Source organism: Gallus gallus, chromosome 2, assembly GCF_016699485.2.
Source record: "Gallus gallus isolate bGalGal1 chromosome 2, bGalGal1.mat.broiler.GRCg7b, whole genome shotgun sequence".
Classification (NCBI taxonomy): Eukaryota; Metazoa; Chordata; class Aves; order Galliformes; family Phasianidae; genus Gallus; species Gallus gallus.
The window spans coordinates 97,467,474-97,487,990 of NC_052533.1; the positions used below are offsets into that span (position 1 = coordinate 97,467,474).

Below are 20,517 nucleotides of genomic sequence, written 5' to 3' on the forward strand. Positions count from 1 at the left end.
TTGGCTAAGAATAAAGTATAAGAGTAAACACTAAAAATCACCCCTGTGGGGAATGGGACAAGAGATACCTTTAAACTGCTATCAAATTGAATTTGTTTCTTTCTGTTTATATAAACATGCACACGTTTCATTTTCAGGGGCTTCATTCCTTACAGCAGGAGCTTTCTGTGATTATTAAATTTTAGTACTGAATGGCAACCCATGCAATTTCAGGAATCAAGCTAATTGAATTACCTAATTAGCCAACCTAGCTAAGCTGAGGGGTTGGGCTCGGGGGGGCGGAGGGGAGGATTTCAGCACAGTTTTCTCACCAATAAAATTGAATGTCATGAAATTTCCCAAATTTACAAAAACAGTAAGTACCACTGAGATGGGAAGACAAGGAGAGTAATGCTTCCTTGGCTGAACTTGTCACAGAATTGCAGGGCGTGGATGGGACCTCAAGAATTCATTGAGTCCAACTCTAAAAATGAGCACTTCCAAAAGGTGCAGAGAGCTGTAACAGGCAAGATTGCAGGGATGCAGTACTTTGAGGTTTAAAAAAATAAAGAAGTAAGTGGTTCTTAAGGTTATCAAATTGAAAACAATTGCAGTATTGTTATCTGCAGAACTTACATTCTGTCAAGCAGTAAATCAGTTTTCTGCAGAAGGGAGATATTAAGCAAAAGTGATTTGTTGAGTGGGCACTTCTTGGATGCTCAGTAGCCGTGAAAAGGGAAATGTCTGGGAGGGGGGAATGCATGAAGAAAGGAAGCTTGCATGCATATTGTCCACCAGTCTCTGATTTGGTCTATAGTGGACTTAATATAGAGCAGTTCTCAGGGCTGCTCTTCATGCATCTCTTGCCCCAGCAAAATCTGAGGAAGGAAAATGACGTACAGGAATAATTGTTTCAGTCATGGCACTGGTTCAAATAAACCCTTCACTGTTAAACCCACCTCAAAGTGCCACTAAGAATTTTAAGTGATTTGTAAATGTTTGGAGATAACTGCAATCAAATTTGCCTTGTTGGCTTATAATATGAGCCATGATTCTGCCTAGGAGTAGACCAAACAAGCAGGACTGACCATATCTTCTGCTACTGTAATCTCATGGTATTGTATTTTTATGAGGACTTTTAACCAAAATAAATTTCAGCTCATTAAACTGCATTGCCTTGAGAGCGAAATACCACCTGCTCATTACCATCCTGTCCTCTCAACAGCCTTTCTACAAATTAGATTGTGCAATGCTTATGATACACGAAATTTAAAATTATTTTTGTAACATTTCATGCCCCAGCTGAAATGCTGTCAAAATCCACTCATGTGATTTGAAAATCAAAACAAAACAAAAGTAAAACCTGAACAAAGAATTTCACAAAAATACCCATCAAATAAAGAAAAGCTGGAATACTGATACGATTCCACAGACATCTGGAAAAAGTCAAAGATGGGCTTCTACATCTAACCTATGTCATTCTGGATAACAATAAGAAAATGATATCTCATTTCCTCCTCTTCATAGCTCTCAGTTATTCCTGTCACTTTTTGCCTTTTTTTTTTTTTTTAAGCTGCATGAAAGGCTATAAAACAGCAGCTGCAGGAGTTGAAAATATATGTTGCATCGAACTGGTGAATTAATCAAAAGGTAAAAATTAACATCTGTGTTTCAGTATGTCGTTTTCTTAGAGAAAAGCATAAAATCTTACTTTTTAGATTGTGGTTTGTGGCAGCTCCTGATTTCAAAGACTTCTCAAAAGTCGGTTGAACTATCAGTTCTGTTATTTTGGAAGAAAAAAATATCTTCGCCAATATGAAATTCAATTATTTTTATCCCTTTGTACAGAAGTTATACTCTGTTATACAGTAATGCAGCTGTTGAAACAGTAAATACCAGTTTTGTGTGCCTTTCTGCCAGGTCTCCTCAGGTTTGCTAGTAGGGTATTGATTTTGTAGATAGGAAATAAAGAAAGAAAGAAAGAAAAGCCCAATCCACAGATTATGGAAAATGGGGAGATATTCCTCACTTGCTCTGCTTCCTTTCATTCAGTGCCTTCGATAGATCGCACAGTGACTGCATTCATCTCTGCTAAGCCAGCTCAGGCCAATCTATGAAACCTTGAGCTAAAGAGTCGCTGTCATGTTCTCTTCTGTGAGTTAGGGCCACTGCCAAAGTCATCCAATGTTTACAGATGGTTTTTTTGGTTTATACTGCTTGCACTGCTTGTGGTACTAATAGCTACTTTCACCCTGGAGTTGTATCTTTTTTTGGATGTGTTTAATTCTGAGGTAATATCCTCCATATTTGGGTCTGTACTCACAAAGTTTTATATAATTTTACAGTTCACTATTAATACTAATAAAACCCAACCCCCTAGCATATGGGGTGCAGAATACACTGCAAAGCAAGCTGTTATATTATCCCAAAAGATTTATGAGCTGCAAAATTCGAGTTTGGAGAGGGTAGTATAGACTTTGGCAATTTCCAAATGCTGATGCTACATCCTTTCAGATGTAAATCAAACCCATCAGGAGCATTCCACTCCTTAGATTCTTCACACTAAAAAGTTTTTGTTCATCACCCCTTTCTCAGTTGGAGGTTGTATATGAAAGTTGTTAAAATGAAATAAATAATACATTCCTATGAAGATGATTAGTGTATTTTGGAACTCAGAAGTGGTAGAGAAGTTGGGTAATATTTCCGTATAAATAACAATGTGAGTAGATTTTTTTTATTTTAATTTTTTTTATTTTTTGGGAAATTCTTAGTCCAGGATGTGGATAGTTAGGTCATAATCTCCCTGGATATTTCCCAGTGTTTGGGCAGGCTGTGAATGATGATCTCTATTACGGGAAGTCCTGTGCTTTTTTGTGCAGAGTTGAGTCAAATAATGGGGCTTTGACATGGATGGCTCAAATGTATGTTTTCACATACATTTCATATGTTTGCACATGTTCACCTATTTCACCTGCTTATTCATTTTAATTGCTGTGACAGTATCTCACTTGATGCTCCTGTTTGAACGTTTGTTAAATGTGTTTCATGCTAAAAACATCTTACATTAGAAGCATTTGTCTGTCTTCACCCATGCCCTGTGCTATTCTGGGAGAATACTGTGGCTGATCTCTCTCTTCTGTTGCTCTCTCAGGAAGTAGATGTTGCTTTTCTGTTTCAAAATCGGCATTCAGTCAAGACATATTGATTTGTAGTTATTGTCCTTGGTGTCTGTGACAATTCATTCAGCTTACTACCAACTTTTTTCTGACACTTCCAGAAACTGTGTGGAAGTTCTCAATTACTGTGTCCTCTGCAGAAAGGCAAAGATGAGGATGAAACATAGAAACACCTTTAAAACCCTTACAGGAAGCTTTGAGTGACAACTAAGATGAAGTTCAATACCTATCAAAAACAAAATTCTGAGATCCTCTTAAAATACCATCAACAAGGACCAGGATCAAGCATGATGCTTGCTTTTATGTTATTACCCCCAGGACATAATAAATTAGACTAAATGTTGCTAGAGGATATCATCATTGCTGTGCATCTACGTCCAGGTGCCTGAAGAAAAACATATTTAATTCAGGATTGGTGAGGCCATGGAGAGTCAGTACTCCTTGGTGCATAAGACTGACCAGTTGCTGGGAGAATAAGATTTTCAAGTATCCATGTGCAGAGACAACTTTTACATCTTATGGTTAACCAGTCAGCACATCTTGCCTGCCAGCCTTTGGGCGAAAGTTTTCTGCATGTGAGTAAATACTTTATGTTATCCATCAGCATAACAAAATTAATGAATTGGTGACCCACTTTCTAGTGGTTTTTTTTACCATAGTACTTGTATTGGTGCCTGCAGGATGTTCAGTAAAAGTGAGAGCTGTCTCAAGGCTCTTCATGCAGATCTCCCCTTCAGTCTGTCACATCCAGCAAGACTCTTGTACTGAAGGGCATCAGTGTGGAGGTCCTTCTGGCTTCTTTCTCCACAGTTCACTTACTGATAGCTGTCAGTGTGCCAGAAACCACACCTGGTCCCATGAGGTGCTGATCCCAGCACATCAGACCCAATAGTTGTTTCTCCAGGGTCAGTTTCCCATCCCTCTGTCAGGTGACTAATTGGCCTTTCTCAGCTTATTTGGTTTTTATCAGATACAAACTTTACTACGAGAGTATTTTCTCATTTGTGTTTGGTCACAGTAGGACAGTGCAGTGACAAGTGTATCAGGATGTACAGTGTACAGTAGGATCCAATGGCTATACAGCCTGAAAATGCAGAAACCAGGCTATGGTTTCTTTTTTTATCTGTAAAAATCAGCTCCTTTTGTATTAAACTGTGCCATTATTACTTCTTGTCATTTAATGTGATTTTCTTAATGGTCTAATTGCTTTACCAATATGCCAAGCATAAATCATCTTCCACTGAAATGTCATTCACTGGATGCATCTATATTCAGTTAGTCCAAAGTATCTTCACATGATATATTTGGATTTCTTCAGTTGATTTCCTCTTCTGGTTCCACACATATCCTCTGTAGACCTCCCAGGTCCTTTGGTTACAGACATCTGTTTTGTTACAATAATTGGATGCTTATTTTTTTCTGTCCTGATCATCTCTGTTTTTGCTTACATTTCTAAACGTGCTTCCTGAGATTGACAGGAGGTTTCCCAACATTGGCCCTTCTTGCAGAAGTGCAAGTGCTATTGCTAACTGTTTTGTCATGTAAAAAACCGGTGCTTGCATGGCCTCTCTCTGTTGTTACTGAAAGAATCTCTTGAAAATATAAGTAGCTGTTTTAGTATTAAATTGACTCTCATAATCCTAATATTGCTGCTTGACAAACCCACTTTTATCAGGCATGCATGCCAACAGCTCACTCCAGAAGATGTCAAGATAACATTTCCAACATCCAGGAGCTCTGTTACATGTTGGGCACACGCAAGGTTCCATGTATCAAGGTTCAGGGCTCCTGGGAATCATAAAGTGTTGTAAAACAATTTCTCTTCTTCAGTGTCTTCCAACAGTAACAGAGACAATTGGATGGAGACAGGGAGAGATGTGATATACACTAATTCATAAATTGTTGCTTGTTATTTCTCTCTCTTGTGGGATTTGCGTGCAAGCAGAGGACATCTTCCTGGGCATAGCCAACACCCAACATCTTATTTTTCTATCAGGCCATCATCGAAGAGAAAAGAAGGAGGAAGAGTATCTGAGAAATATAGGTAATCTTTGGGTCTGATAGAAAAGGAGGCAGAAAGTCTCTCTGTGAGCTGCTGGTTGAAGAGAATCTTCCAGCTGAGAAAAGAGAAGAAGCTGCAGAACCCTGTTCATGAACATAAGATTCATTGCTGCACCCCAGCTGAATATAACAGACCCTCTTTTTGTCTTTGCTTTTCCTGATGTGTTGTATCTTAACAATTCCCTCAGTCTTTGTGTCTTGGACTGCAGATTTTTCAAGGCAAGTGCTGTCTTTGCATTTCTGTACTTTTACAGCCCCCAGCCCAGCTGATTCCCACTGCTACCTGGCTCTTAGACATTGCTGATGCTGGCAAATCCATAAGAAAAGTTATCTTCCTTGAATTTGTAGAAGTGTTTAGAGAATTGGGTTCCTGGCACAGGAATGCATTAAATACAAGATACCTTAAGACAAGTTTAGACCCCTGAAGAACCTGTGCATAAATCAAAATACAAAAATTGTATTATTGTTTATCTTTGATGTGTGTGTTGGAAATATAAGAAAATGCCCTTTAATTTTCCTTTTATGCATTTATTTCTACTCCATTTCCTGTAAAATTCAATATTCGAGTCAGATTGCATTCTGACAAGTTTTCATTTTTACTTTTCGGCATACAGCATAATAGAAAGTTTTGATCACCTTTCAAAGTTCAGAGCTCATTCAGCATGTTTGCCCATACCACCCACATCACTCCTCGAACACTGTTGAAGAGTGGCTGCACTGCAGAAAAATCCCTGAATTATGGGCTTTCTAAAAATCTTCTTTGCCTGCCTTTCTCCTTCTCATTGCTGACAGTGTGTTAGTAAGAGTTGGGGCTGTCTAGCATCTTTTGTACTTCATATCTGAAAAGCTGTCAACCAACAGTTGCTCATTCTTCTGTGGTTTTTCTCTCTCTGCAGATAAGTTTGTAATGCTGGGTGTTATTTTTAACATAGTGTGCTCACCCTGGTGTAGAGAAGAAACTATTAGTTATTCCCACTAGAGCTCCGGTCCCTGGAGCTGAATCCCTTCAGCTGGCTTGTTGTAGTGGTTCTCATTTTGCAGTTCACACCCTCACCCTTCGACTTTTTGGGAATACGAGCCAGCTGCTGCACCTGTACAAATCCCACAGTGTGCTACACTTTCAGGATCGGTGCCATAATGTAGGGAAGCCATATTCAGCAGGGTCACATTAGCATTAGGAGTTAAGATATGATTTGTCCCACTGGTTTTGGCATGACTCATGTTCGGTAGATAATTAGAACCTCATGCCGAACTTTCACTACTTACATTCTAAAACGAAGCAGTAATTTGTTTTATATATATTACCTATAATTACTTACCAGCATTGACAAATGTATTACTAATTCAACAATTACTTTGTTATGAGGCACTAATAGGAAAAAATTTACTTGAAGTCTAAAATCTCTCCCCAAATTAATCCTTAATTTTAATTTGAGCAGATATTTACTTAAAACTAGAAGTTGCTCCAAAATTTCAAGTAACACATAACTAATACCATATGAGAAAGTAAGTGGGATTAATAATGAATAACCTGCAGGGCTTCTACTTTATTTTACTTTTTGTACATAAATAGTTTTGAAGTGGTTATTTTTTATTACTTCTTTTTCTTTAGTTGGAATGGTCAGTCTTTAACTCTTGAGACAGAAGCAATTCTTGAGCAGTCTGAATACAGCTCCTCTTCGGCAGTTATACCACATATTGGAGTAGTGAAGGGACTGTGACCAAATCAACATCCTTGGCCTTGGAAGGAGGTGGAGAATAGGAATACAGAAAATAGACATGTCATAGAACCATAGAATGACATGGGTTGGAGGAGACCTCAGAGATCATCTGAGCTCCATATATACATCCAGCATGTCTCCCTGTACATCCAACATTAACAGAGTGATGTGTTTCCTGTGGGAGTCGCTTGATGTTTGTGGATTGTTCTCAGGGTTTCCCAGTGTGTTTCCTCAGAAAGTCTGGCTTTACTGCCTCGAGGCTTTTGGCTCTTCTGGGTTTCTGACATGAAAAATGCTTCAAGACAGTAACGTGAAGACTCCGCATTTTCCCTTCCTCTATGCAGCTGAAATATTGAGGTTGGGCTGAGCAGCACAGGTGGTGGAGGAAAAGAATGAGTGCCATTCAGATGTGCAAAGCCAAGCAGTAACGTTTTTTACTTTTTGGTGCCTTTTCTGGTATACATAACGGACAGCAAAAATGGCATTTTACAAAATACACTGACAGACAGAAATTTTTCACAGGGGCCTCCAAATATCCATCAAGAAGTAATTGCTTTTGATCAGAGCTTTTTTAGTCTAGATTGTAGTGGAAAAAAATATTTATTATACTGAATATTTGTCGAGCCATACACCAATATTGATTAATTCCATTCATAAGAATGAATGAAATTTATTGTAAAATTGACACTTATCTAAATTTTTTAAAATCTGTGCAAATTTTGGAAGGTTTGGAACCTTCCAAATAATATGTCAGAGAACAGATTTCTGAATCCTCTGAAAAGATCATATGTTACAGATCTACTTTACTCCATGTGGTTCCTCTGGTTTTAATTTTCTAAGTACTTGGTCTGGTGATGCAATTTTCTGTTCCCTCAATGAGGATACTGATGTTAACCATGTCTGTGAGAGTAGTTTCCATGTTTGATTTACACTGCAGCAGTGGACAGTGCATAGACTGTTTGTATAAATGCTGATGCTCAGATATATCCTGGGCTGACTGTACCCAGCCAAAGCCTTTGCTGAAGTACTGTAAATCTCATCAGTTCTGTACTGCATAGGAACATGGTACACGTTCAGATCAGCATATCTCTAGTAAACCTTTAAACAGTACACAAAGAGATGGGCCTTGTTTTACAAGCACAAACAAAGCTAGGAAGATTAATAACAGATACTCAAGGTCAATAATTCATCCAGGAGTTTTTAGCATTTTTTTAACTGATTCCTTCTTGTATCTCTCTGTGCTTAATTATTAACCTGTGGAGCCTTGTGCCTTTTTCTTTAGAACTCTTTTCTCCCATAAGCAGGATCAGTTAGGTCTCATTTTGCCTTCTGTCACATGCAGGTGTAGTGATGATGTCAAACATGTAAAAACTTCAGGAAATCTACAGTAGAAAATATTTTTAAAGCTGGATGAAGTAATACTGAAAGCCCCAGTGTGTTTTTATTACTTTACATTGACTGACTTAAAAAAAAAAAAAGTACAAAAGTGTTGAAATGAAATAGAAACACAACTAAGTGAGATGCAAAGAATTTTTTTATTTCTGAACCTAAATCTCCTGTCCAGAATAGTCGTTAGGAGTGCTGTACTGGTTTTGGACTGAGAGTTGAATATTTTTTCTCATACAGAGTGTCTTATTTAAAAAGTCACTCCAGATAAAATATGATTAAATTAATTTTAGTTTAGTGGTAGACTGCAGGATGAGGCATTTACATATATTTCTAATATAAATCAGCTTTTTTACGTGACTACTTCTTTGTTAGGAACTGATCCCTTTTATGAGTTTCAGCCTGTTTTCCTACTGAGTATATTCTTGTCTCCTCCACCTCTGCTTCTCTTTCAGCCTCTAGTGGGTACAGTGTCCCCAACTGTTGTGAATAGTTCCCATGTGCAACTACATAAAATATACTTAATGTGTTCCAGATGGCAAAGATGAGAAGTTCTGACAGACTTTGTGCCTTGCTGAAAATGTTGCCAAGATGCTCTGGTTTGTATGTTCAGTATAAATAGGTTGGGTTTTTTCTTTTTTTTCTTTTTTTTTCTTTTTTTTTTTTTTTTTTTTGTTGTTGATGTTGTTGTTTTTTAAATTGATACCAAGAAATGTTTGGGATGAGAGAAATGGTTTCAGAAATTGGGCCAATAGCCTTCATGCAAGTCATAGATCTTAAACTATAGCATTTTTGGAGCACAGCAATCCATATCTATTATACCCCTGGAGATATTTTATAAACCACTTTAACAGAATTGATTGCACCTGTGCTCCATCACCTGAATATCCTACTGCGGGACTTTCCAGTTCTTCACATCTGGAAAATAAGCCAGTTGGCACTAGTTTTGAAACACTGCTGTTGTTGGCCATATATATTTGAGGGGGAGGGAACAGTACAGTGTACTGTTTGTCCCTTCTCTATTAGACCTGATATGAGGTCGCTTCCAAAGGCAACCATGTAGCGTATAAATAAATAAAATATACCATTTAAAAATGCACTTGAGAGTCACACGTCTCAACTGCCCATGGTTTCTGTAACATAAAAATCCCCACTGAGTGGGAAATTATTACCACTCATCATCCTCTTCAGTATTTACTAAAACGATACAACTCTCATAATGCCTTTATGAACCCTTAATTAAAATGTGTTCCAGTGAAGGCTAAGTAACCACACTTTAAGTGTGAAACTACTCTTGTCATCTATTAGCTCATAAGAATGGCGTACATCTCAATTCTTTTGTTGATTTTATGTGGAAAGGATTAGATATAGACAAACAAAGCAGGAGTAATTTCTTTCTAATACTCCTTATTAAGAATGTCACTGTAGAAAGATCAAACTATTTGTAAACTTCTTGAAGCATCAAGACAGATATCACAGACTGCTGTTAAAAATGAACACGATTAGGCAACCCAGTGATTTCTTTAATTTGTTGGTTGTGCTCATGCTATTTGTGGCATCCTAATGAAAACTAATTAAGTGTTGGGAAATGATCTGCTAATACACTGGATGTAATCCCACAGTCTATTATAGACCAAACTGAATGCAATCACATAGCATTGCTTCTCACTGAAATCTTTCTAGGCATCTCTGTTGCTTGTTCTTGATTATTTCACTGAGCATGAGCAGGGAAGAGGTGAGTGATGCTCAGTCCCTGGGATTGGGGTAAGAGAAATCCAATTGTTCCAGGTGTGCAGAGGAAGAAGTTGCAGGAGATACAGTCCAGGTGTTGGTTTCTCTGAGGTTTCTCTCAACATGAATCTGTCTGCTTCATGCTAGTGCTCAGAGAAACCCTTCCTTCCAGATCTGACTTTCTCTTATGAAGAGGTCTCAGGGAATGGTTAAGATTTCATACCCCAAATGTCTTGCTGCTTTGTGCAGACACTGAGGTCTTCACTTAGTGACAAACAAACAGAAAGAGAGTTTGAAAGTCCTATTTTCTTCTTCTATATAAAAGGTACTGGGCTGAGGATGTACACCTCTTGAGCCAGTTTTCTGAGCTTTATTCTGGATATCATTCTTCCCATGTCACTTCAGCTCTTTGTACCTACTGTCATTTTAGCCACTGAAACGTTTTTTGAAAGATTTTTTTTTTAATTAATAATTTGAAGATGGGGAGTTCCTCAGTCCTACTGGTGTGCTGATGCCTTCATCACACAGTGCGCATGTTCTTCTGCAAGCAAACATGCATGAAATTGTTCCTTATTATCTTTAGAAAGAAATGTACTCAAAAAAAGCAATTTCAGAGAAAAGGCATGCATGACAAAATGTTAGCGGAGTCAAAGACACTACCGCTAGCATGCTGATTCTCTGTTGTTTTAATGCTACTCCTATTTCGGTGCACAATTTCCTGGTTTCTGATGCTTATTTCTCTTGTCCATAATTTCTTGTGTATGGATGTGCTATTAAAGACATACTTTTTATATTTTCTTTCCCTTCCCCTGTGATTATGCTACAGAATTTGGAAAGAGCCAACTCCCCCTTCTTCTGATGAGATGAAAAGAGAAAATGAGACAATGAAAAGTAAATTCCTTGGGCTGGCACGTTACACACATTCATCACTGCAGGAAACTAGGTCGACATTATAATTCATAACAGTATATTATGTTACAATAAAACTAAGCAGAGGGTAGCTCTGTAAATTGGAAGCATGCCCGTCAATTATGCTCTGAAGTGAAAACCTTGCCTCTACGATGCTATTTAGCAGACAGAGCACTGTTGGTTGGGGTGAGAGAGGAGAGAATTTCTCTGCCAGCAAAAATGGAGACAAATCTCATTTTCTCCAGGTTTATGAAAAATAAAACTTACTACAAGTTTTCTTTAAATTCTTTTGCTTTGACTTTGAAAATCAAAGAAAAGCTGGTCTTCCATATTTGAAAGAAAAAGGCCCATTTAGTTATTATTTGGCCTTTTTTCCAAAGATCTGGAGTATAACTTTGATGGTCTTAAACTCTGTGCCTCTCTGAGCTGAGGTTGACATCTCCCACAGTGTATGGGAACTGTTGAATCATGGCCTGATTGATCACCTGAGTCAAGGACTGAGTCAGCCTCGGGAGCACAGGTGAGGGTAATTCAGATGTGTGACCGGAAGGGGTGGAGCCTGGCTGCACCTCTCCTAGACCCCATTGAAGGGCTGATGGCTACTGAAGAAGGATCTCTGGTTGGAGATCCCTCTCTTTGGAGTTTTCTACTGTAAGCCTAGGACATGGGTGAGCATTTCATTTATTTTTTATTATCTTTTTCTACCATGATAATCTTTCTAATTACAAACCTGTAAAATATCATCCTAACTACACTGCCCTGCTAACTGTACATCTGTTGATCGTACACATGGCAACGGCAAAAAAAAAAAAAAATCTCATCTCCCTTTGAGACTTGTCCTCAGAGCCCCGAAGCCTTTTTCTGCTATAAGAGACTGATTATATTTATGCCACCTGATTCTTTTCTTCTTTACTCCCGTGAGGTGAGTTTGTGCTGGTGTCTTGCAGAGTTTTGCTTTGCACAATGTGCAAAATCGTTATGGTGGCAATGGGCTGGCAGTTGGACTAGATGATCTTGGTGGTCTTTTCAATCTTAATGATTCTATGACTTTTTTTTTTTCAGTAGTTACACTCTTATGAGGAAGGGGATCAGGCCTACTTAAAAAAAATTGTTAAAGTTGGCAGAATGAATTCTGGTTATTTTAGAGCACCGACCATTAGAGGAAATAAATAAATAACAAATTATTTAAACAAAAAACATTCTATTTACTATTTATCTCAAGTTTTATCTGAAGCACTTTCCCCAAACACTTTGTATTGCTGTGGGTTTTGCTGTTTGCTGTCTCATTCAGGAAACAAATTTGAAATTACGTGAAGTTCAAATAAGTGTGGTTTTAAATGTGTGTATTGCAAGAGATGGTTGCATATAAGTGGCTTTCATGTATCTAAGCAAACAGAAAAGGTCAATATCGATATTCAAAAAAACCTGTAATCCTTGTGAAACAGTTTTTTTTTTGTTTGTTTGTTTTTAATGCGCAGACATTTATCCAACTTCAATAGAAGTTATTAACTGGAGATCTTTCAAGCAGATCTGGCACAGAGGAACAAACATGCTGTCACAGCTTTTCTTTGTTGCTTGTTTTTTTTTTCCTCTGCTGTATAATTACCAAGTCATCTTTGCTTATAAAATATAACGTGTGCTTCTTATACAAAACACATAAGCTTCACATTTAAAGCAAGCTTTGCCCCCTGTATTTAATGAATAAAGGAAACTTGCCTTCTGTTTCCATTTTCTTGAAATGGTCATCTGCAGAACATTACCTGTTTTGTCTGATCAGTAGTTTATTAATGGGGTAGAAAAAATAACTATAGTTTATGCTACCGATAAGTAGGATTTTTGTTACTAATCCTTATTCCTATTTGATTCAATTTCAGCCAAACTATCAAAATCCACAAACTTGATGCAAATCATTCCAGTTATTTCTATAGGCTGTGGACCAGGCAAAGGCACTAGTCTTACCCTCACCCAAAGTGAGCTGGATTTGTCCCTGCCTCCATTTGGCATAGTCTGACGAGCAAGATGCTGGATCCCATATATCCCAGGGATTGTTTCATGCCAGGTTACCTACTTTCAGTTAACTGATGAATTTTAATAACAGTTTTCCCTGTTACCCCCAGTTCTGGTGCTAATCAGGATCAAAAGAAAGAATAGAGGTTGGGCTTACAGAGCAACTGCTTTTAGGATCCACATTGGCATCCCAATCTGAAAGTTTTGCTGATCCTTCTGGGCTCCCAGAGCTCCAGGGAAGCTGCAGGCTGGAAGACAAGAATGTCAGATGCAGCTGTTAATAGCTTGATCATAGCTGTTGTCTTTTTAATATTCATTTTAAAGCAACAGACAACTCCATGCATGTGCACGAGCATACCATCAGTTCTACTGTGCTTTGCTTTGTCTTCCTAATCTGCTTAGTTTTTATTAGTAATTGTTCCTGCTCATTAAAATTTCCTTAGGGGACAGCTAGTGGTTTTGATTATTATTGTTTTTCCAGTTAACAGTGAGTGAGTCAAGAATTATTTTTCAATAGGAAAGTCATTTTTGTATCTCATGATAATAATTTGATACTGGCCTCACAGGAGAAAACGCACAGTAAATCTTTCCCATAACATTATCACATAGGGATCAAATTTGTACTCTTTATTCAGTCACGAACCTGTTGAAAACTAGTGTGAGTAAAGTCTTGCGATGTCTGGTCTTTGCTCTTAACGTGACCTCTCACTTGGTCTGTATTCAGTAAACGTTTTCATCGTGTAGCCGGTGTCCTAGACTGTTGGCCCTCTACTTTTACATTACTGGCGATTTTAGTCTCTACAGCACACCATAACAGGCAAGATTTATTTCTTATTCATTCTCATAGACTTGTTCTCAAAATGAAATACTCTGTAGTTTCTGCTTTTGAGAACTGACTCCCTGAGTTCCCTGAGAAGTGTGGCCTCATGGGGCATCCAAGAGAGTCCCCCATGTTGGGTCAGGACAGGAGAACAGTTTCTCCTCCCTGCAGTGGATGGGATACAATCCAGAAAGAAATGCTAAGGGCATACCTTGACCTGCCCCTTCCTTCCCCTAGGTGACTGTGACTGGAAGGTCCTTCTGGGGGCATACTGGGACTGGGAGCGGTGGTGTGAGCCCCATCTGCATTTGCCAGCTCTGTATGGTAGGAATGGAGCACTTCGCGCAGCGGCCCTGCCTGCCCTGCCATATGTGTGTTAAGTGGGGTTTATGGTGGATTAGCTCTGGTCTGGTCGTGCTGGTTGAATTCCTGTTAAATGTTGAAAAACAGCAGTTGTGTCCTTGGGGAGTGGTTTAATTTCATGTAAAAGGAATCCTGTCATGCGAACCAGAGCATATGAAGTGGAGATGGCCAGGAGATTTGCTCAAGAAACGCTTTTCTGATCTCAATTAAAACACTAACATAGGCACAGTAGAGTAGTAACATGCCATATTAAAGGATGTCACCTTAAAAGAATGTTGTGTTATTATTCCAGATTACATACTATGATGAATACCAGAGTGAGGAGTGCAGGATGCAGCCTAGGTAGTTCCATTCAAAGGAAGAGGAAGTGCACAAGAGATTTGTTTCTTAAAATAGGTAGTTGCTAAGTGCTAAGGTAGCATTGTCTGATACCTCTTCAAGAGAGAAAATATCATTTTTGTAAGAGGTACAGTGCATGTAACATCTAGCAATTGGACAGCTAACGTACAAATAAGTGTTCATTATCTCTATGGCACAGTGGAGAAACTAAGAAGTTTCCTCCCACACGTTTCTGTATTCAAAACCTCTGATCTGTTTCATAATAGCTGAGATTCTGTATTGATTAAAAAAACAAAACAAAAACAAACAAAAAAACCTGGATGTTTGGGGAGATATAATCTAAAATATTTCTGAGAGGAGATAGAAGTTTGCCAATTGGAGCAAGCAACTGCAGAGGTGGTTAATAGCACATGAAGTTGGTGAAAAGTGTGTGTTCCAAATATGTCAGTTTTTATCAGCTGCAGTTATGTGTTTTTCAGCTAGTTAGCAGTACAGGTCTGTAAGTAATAAGGTGATGGAGGAGAAGATACATCAGAGCCACATTGCCTGGTCCGCAGGAAAGAAATTGAGAAACTTCAAATGGTCTAAATGCTACAAGTGTCTCTAGCAAAAGAAGGCTCTGGCAGGGCAAACTGGTTTGCTCTTCCTGTTTGTTGAGACATTTTGGGTGTGGATTCAGATATTGGGTTTCTGACTAGTCTAACTGGCCTGTCCTTTGTGAACGTGTATGCTGTTCTCTGCTAAGTTGTTTGAAAGAGTTGAGGGTGAAATCTGCAGCAGAAAGGTTGTTCCTTTCTGTTTCTGGAGTATTCTGTATCACAGTTTTGTATCTCTTGGATATGCAAAATGTTTTTGTCTTTGCTTCTGATTTGGAGACTAAACGTCCCAGTAAGTCTCCCAGGCTTTAGATCAAAATTCTGAAATTGGTAGGACTATTCTTAACTGTATGAAATCAATTCTCTGAAACTCTTCCTTTACAATGTGAGAAAAAAGACCAATGCATTTTACTGCTCCAAAACACCTACCTGTTTCTAAAATATCGCAGCAGGTTTGCAAAGGTCTCATCTGCCCATACCTTGAACTAAGTGTGACTGTGCTATGTCTGGTACGTGGGTAGGTTCTTCAGAGAGCCTGTGTGACTCTGATACTCTTGCGATGGACAGACTTCTAGAAACCTATGCTATTATTTGCTTTACCTTTGAGTTAATGTAATTTACAGATATTTTGTCCATCTGTTCCAGTCATTGTCGGTCTTCGTACTACTCTGATTTCTCAAATTCTGACGGGCTCACTTAATGCTTATTGAAAAATGTCAAATGTTTTTTGGTTCAATTAGGTTGTAGTAGTTCTTATGTCAGATCATACTGAGGAAAAAAATGCAAAAATTACCATTCTTTTTGTTTGTACTCTACTACTCTGGAGAAGTTAGAAGGTAGTGGAGCTGCAACTAATTGTTGTATGCAGTCAGACCTGTAGGGACTTTCATCACATATCTGCATGGGCATGAAATACGAGGCATGCCAGCTTTATCCTCCACTGGGCAGGCACAGACAGTGTGAGTAGGCTCCGACAGAATAGTTGTGCCGCCTCCATCCGTATCTGAAAATCACTTATGTACTATATTACACTATGCTTTTGGTAAGCCTACTATTGTACTTTATAAGCCAGGCAACTTCATGATTTGCAAAGGAAGTAGCCTAGCAGTGGATTAGAGTCCTCTCATTTGATTCATAAGGTAGTTGTAACCAAATCAAACATGTATGTTTGCCGTGTCTGCCATGTAAATGAAAGTCTATGTGTAAAAGAAGACAACTTTTCACTTCACAAAGATACCTTTCATTTTATCTTATTAAATCTCATATTCTTATATGCTGATTCTAGAATTTCATAGAGTTCATATGTGAGCGTGATGTGCATTTTACTGTTGTTCGTATTAAATGCGAGCTATAATTCCTGAAGTACATTATACTTCATCTTTTTGAAGAGTTTTAAAGCCAGTGCTGTTAATGTGAAACAGAATCTTTGGAACAGATGGGAATGGTCAGGCACTGTGGAGCAAATATTTGGAACAAAAGCTTAATTACATGGATACCAAATTAAGATATTCTTATAAACAGTTTTGGTATTTTTGTCATGGTGGTAAAAAACAGAAAGCAAAGAGAAGCCAAATTAGCTTAGCAACCGAAGTGTAGCAGTAGTCTGATGCAGAAAGTTGACAGGTGAATGTTTTCCACATTCCCAGCAGAGAGAGACTGAACTGAATAGCCAAAATCCTATTGATTTCTTTGGGAGCAGGATCAAGTCTTTAATTCGTGAAAAACTCCCGTTTTGATTTTAATGAGAGTTACGTGACTTAAATCTTGTTTAATGTTTTGGAAGCACTGGGAAAGGTTTAAATCAAATAATAAGTTTTCTAGACTTTTAATAGCGTTATTCTTCTTAGTGCTGCTGTTACCTCAGGGTATTTACTTTTGGCTGTTAGTGCAGTATAGAAGTTGATACTATTGAGAATGAAACTGGCAAATCTTAAAACAGAATGTTTAGATCATAAACATTTTAAAATAGGACTCCATAAAAAAGATGTATATTTTTTTAATATGAAATGTTAGTTGTGTTCTTGGCAGGCTTTGCCTTGGAGGAGCCGCATGCAATTCAAAGAGCGTTCTGCTAACCAGCTGCAGCCAAAAGATGATTTCAAACCAGTGGAGACCCAATTCCCTTTTCTCTTTTGCTTTTTTTCTCTCTTCTGTAGGACGCTCTATATATCATGCAACTGAAGTGTAGCCAGCCACTGAGTGAAAAATTCATATAACTAGTATACAAAACAGTGGAAAGAATAGAAACACTGACTAAAGATGCCAATACTAGTCTGTGCTTTAAGAAGTACCATTGAAGCTTCTTTTCTTCAACAGTCTTCAAATCTTCAGACTTAAACTGTTGAACTGTTGATTGAACAGCCAGCAGGAGCGCACAAACTACATGCAGAATTGCTCAGACCTGCCTTGTGCTTATGGGTGGAGTGAGTGGCACAGCCAGCTTCTTAGCAGTGATGATGCACCAGTGCTCCATGACACAAGATGTACTCCAGAGTGTGCAGGAGATGATGGGATTGGAGAATAATCTTTAAAAGGAGATGTTAATGGAGTGGATCTTTATGTATCTCAGTGAAATGTTGATGGTTTATTGTACTATACAATTTTTTTGGTGTTCATATTTTGAATGAATGCATGGTTTGCTTTCCTGATTTTTAAGGTGTGTTTAGAGGACTTCTTTGCAAAAAATCTGTGCAGAGTGTTAGTGAAAAGTGTCTTGGATGGCTGTGCAGGCAGAAGTCTTGCCTCACCTCAATCAGACACAGCTGTCATAGTAGAGACTCCTGGTACTGATCAAACTATATGCACTGTTCAGTTATTCCAGAACAGAACTTGACATATTTTTTTCCATAATGTGAAGGTAGGGCCTTCTTCACCTCAATTTTGAAGGTTTTTTTTTATCTCTGTACTCTGCTGGATATGGGCCTGCTTGAAATCCCTGTCTGCTTTGGACTGAATGGGATCAATTAAAAGTGTTTTTACATTAATCACCAGCTATAGTCATAAAGATTCTGAACAGAAAAAATCCATTGCCCTGAAATTTTCATTAGAAATGTTTTTTTGGTTTTTTTTAAGGGTCTTTCTAAATTTTTAAGTTATATTAGCTTTGGTTTTTACTTGCACAGATTATGATATACAGGGACAAACGCTACATGAAATTGTACAGAAAAATGTATTATTTCTTTAGAGATTTACCACAGTGTTCTTGGGCTAGGCTGAGAAGTTTGAGTAGAAATAATTCTGATGCTAGCATTAAAAAAAGAAGAACCACCAACAGCAACAAAAGGCAAGCAACCTAAGTTTTCTTTAAAAGTTGAGTCTTTAGATTATAGATCTTCAGTAAGTGTCCTGAATTCAAAGATGAAGAGTATCTACTAGGTCCTGTGCAAATATTTAACATGTTGCAGATTTGATAAATATCAGACTACAAACATTGATTTCTGAGCTGATGCCTTTAAGTGAATGCAAATACAGTGGTGGTATGAGAAACATCTACAGAGTTTTTTTTTCTTATTGATAATATTAATGTCTTATTTTTCCTGTACTAATCTGTGGTTTTGTTATAGTCTTCATATGGGCGCTCACTGCACAATGTGCACTTCATGCTGAAATTCTCTACATTTAAAGTTGCTTCCTTTGTGTCTTTCCTTTCTTTGTCAGTTCACTTGGGCAGCACTGCTGCTTGTCTTTGACTTTCTCTGGGGCTACTAGATGTCAGTCCCAGAGAATCTGCTCTTTCCTAATTTATGTTTCTCTTTACTTGTCAGTTCTCTAGTTTCAGTTGAACTACGTATGATGAAGCATTCAAACAGAACTGTAGTTGCTTTCATTGCATACAGGCCTGTTACATTTCCCACAGGAGTGATAAAAAGCAGCGAGCAAACTATGACCCAGTTTCATGTGCTCCTATGTGTTTGCCTTGCAGACCTGTACATCTTGAGATATTTATGCTCTTTGTAGCTTGTGTGTATGATGACACTGATAAAAAGCAAAAAACTAGCAGGAGTCAAAAATTGGTCTCCTACTGGTTATGGCCAAGGAAGAGGGGCATTTTTGAGAAAATCTGGGGAAAAGTTCTGTTCAGTGCATGAGAACTACTGAAGAAATTCTCTAACTGGATCCACCCAGCTGAATAGTTTGCTGGGCTGTGTTCTTGAGCATTTTGAGAAAGAGTGAGTGAGTGAGTCCACTGCAGCCATTTTTATGACTGTGGAGGATTAAACAATAAAGCAGAAATACATCTTCATGCTTTTGCTGAAAAATAAAAGGGCTGGGTTTCAGAAGGAGCTGTAAAGCTTTCAGCAAGAGTCAGGCGAACACTGCAATAAAATGAAAAGCTGAAATGTGAAGAGTGCGTGATGTGAGATGCCAGCTCAGGGCTTTCAGGAGTTGTGCACAGATCCCGCTGCTCCAGGGAGAGGAGACCACCCCTGGAATTGCAGTGAACTGTAGCAGTCACCGGCTGCTTTGCGGTGTGAGGGAGTTATATAGGCTGACACTCCCCTCCATAGTTATGTCATCTGGTGGTAGCCTCTCTTAACACTTCTTCACCTTGGGGAAAACAGATGTTATTTACAAGTACTTCTGTCGGGGTGAAAAAAATCACCTTGCTGTATGTATTTCAGCTGCACAATGGAAACAGTAAGAGACTTCGTCCAGTAAGGACTCTTTACTGAGGGTGTTTGTTTTTTCTCCTCTTTGTATAGGTTCCACATGGGAGAAGACATTACGGCAGATTGGTTTTGAAAGGTAAGCTTTACATTTATTTCATTGACAATGCAAAAGAAAAGGAAGAAAAGGTACATGGGCTAGTTTACAGAATGATTTATTTTAGTTGATCAATTGTATCTGTGACCTCAAAGTTAGAGAGGAAGCTATGCAGTCTCATACATATACATATTCAGCTTCTTTTTTTATGTCCTCTCCTGTTTCCCCAGTCTACAGTCTGAAGCAGCTTATTCACCATATTAACTTGGCTCACTGTGGTTTTTTTTTCTGCTGTTGACTATGTAGCGTGTTAGTATTGAAAAAGGTGACTATTTGGGCAAAAGTCTTACTTATGAATGAAAATATTGCTCTCACTCATATTATTTTTTCCATGAAACTTCTTAACTGTGACATATTACTTGACAAAAGTAAATGAAGTTGAAAGAGGACCAAAGCTGGCAGAGAGCTATTTAGCATCAGAGGAAAATTCAGAATTCAGCATTCCTCAAGTGCAAGAACTTCTTGTAGCCAAACTTAACCACAAGGTCATCATACCAGAAACATATGTCTCTCTTGGAACTTAACTAGGCCAAACCCAGTAAAGACTAATCTGGTGTTGAGCCTGAAATGCTCCATCTCTTATTTATTCCTCTACAAAAGGTAAGCAGAAAAGTCTGCTCCCACTGTGATAATGTTTTGCTGTTTTTCCTTAATGGAGTAGTTTG

At 38.3% G+C, this 20,517-nt stretch overlaps 1 protein-coding gene across 3 annotated transcripts in view; it reads left to right on the plus strand.

Annotated features, from left to right (window-relative positions):
* Nucleotides 1-20,517, plus strand: part of PIEZO2 (piezo type mechanosensitive ion channel component 2) — a 395,935-nt gene that overhangs the window by 218,422 nt on the left and 156,996 nt on the right. For all 3 annotated transcript variants that reach the window (XM_040696651.2, XM_025147821.3, XM_046938004.1), the window contains one exon: nt 19,792-19,834. In XM_040696651.2, coding sequence (XP_040552585.1) covers nt 19,792-19,834 — 43 coding nt within the window. The remainder of the gene's footprint in view (nt 1-19,791; nt 19,835-20,517) is intronic.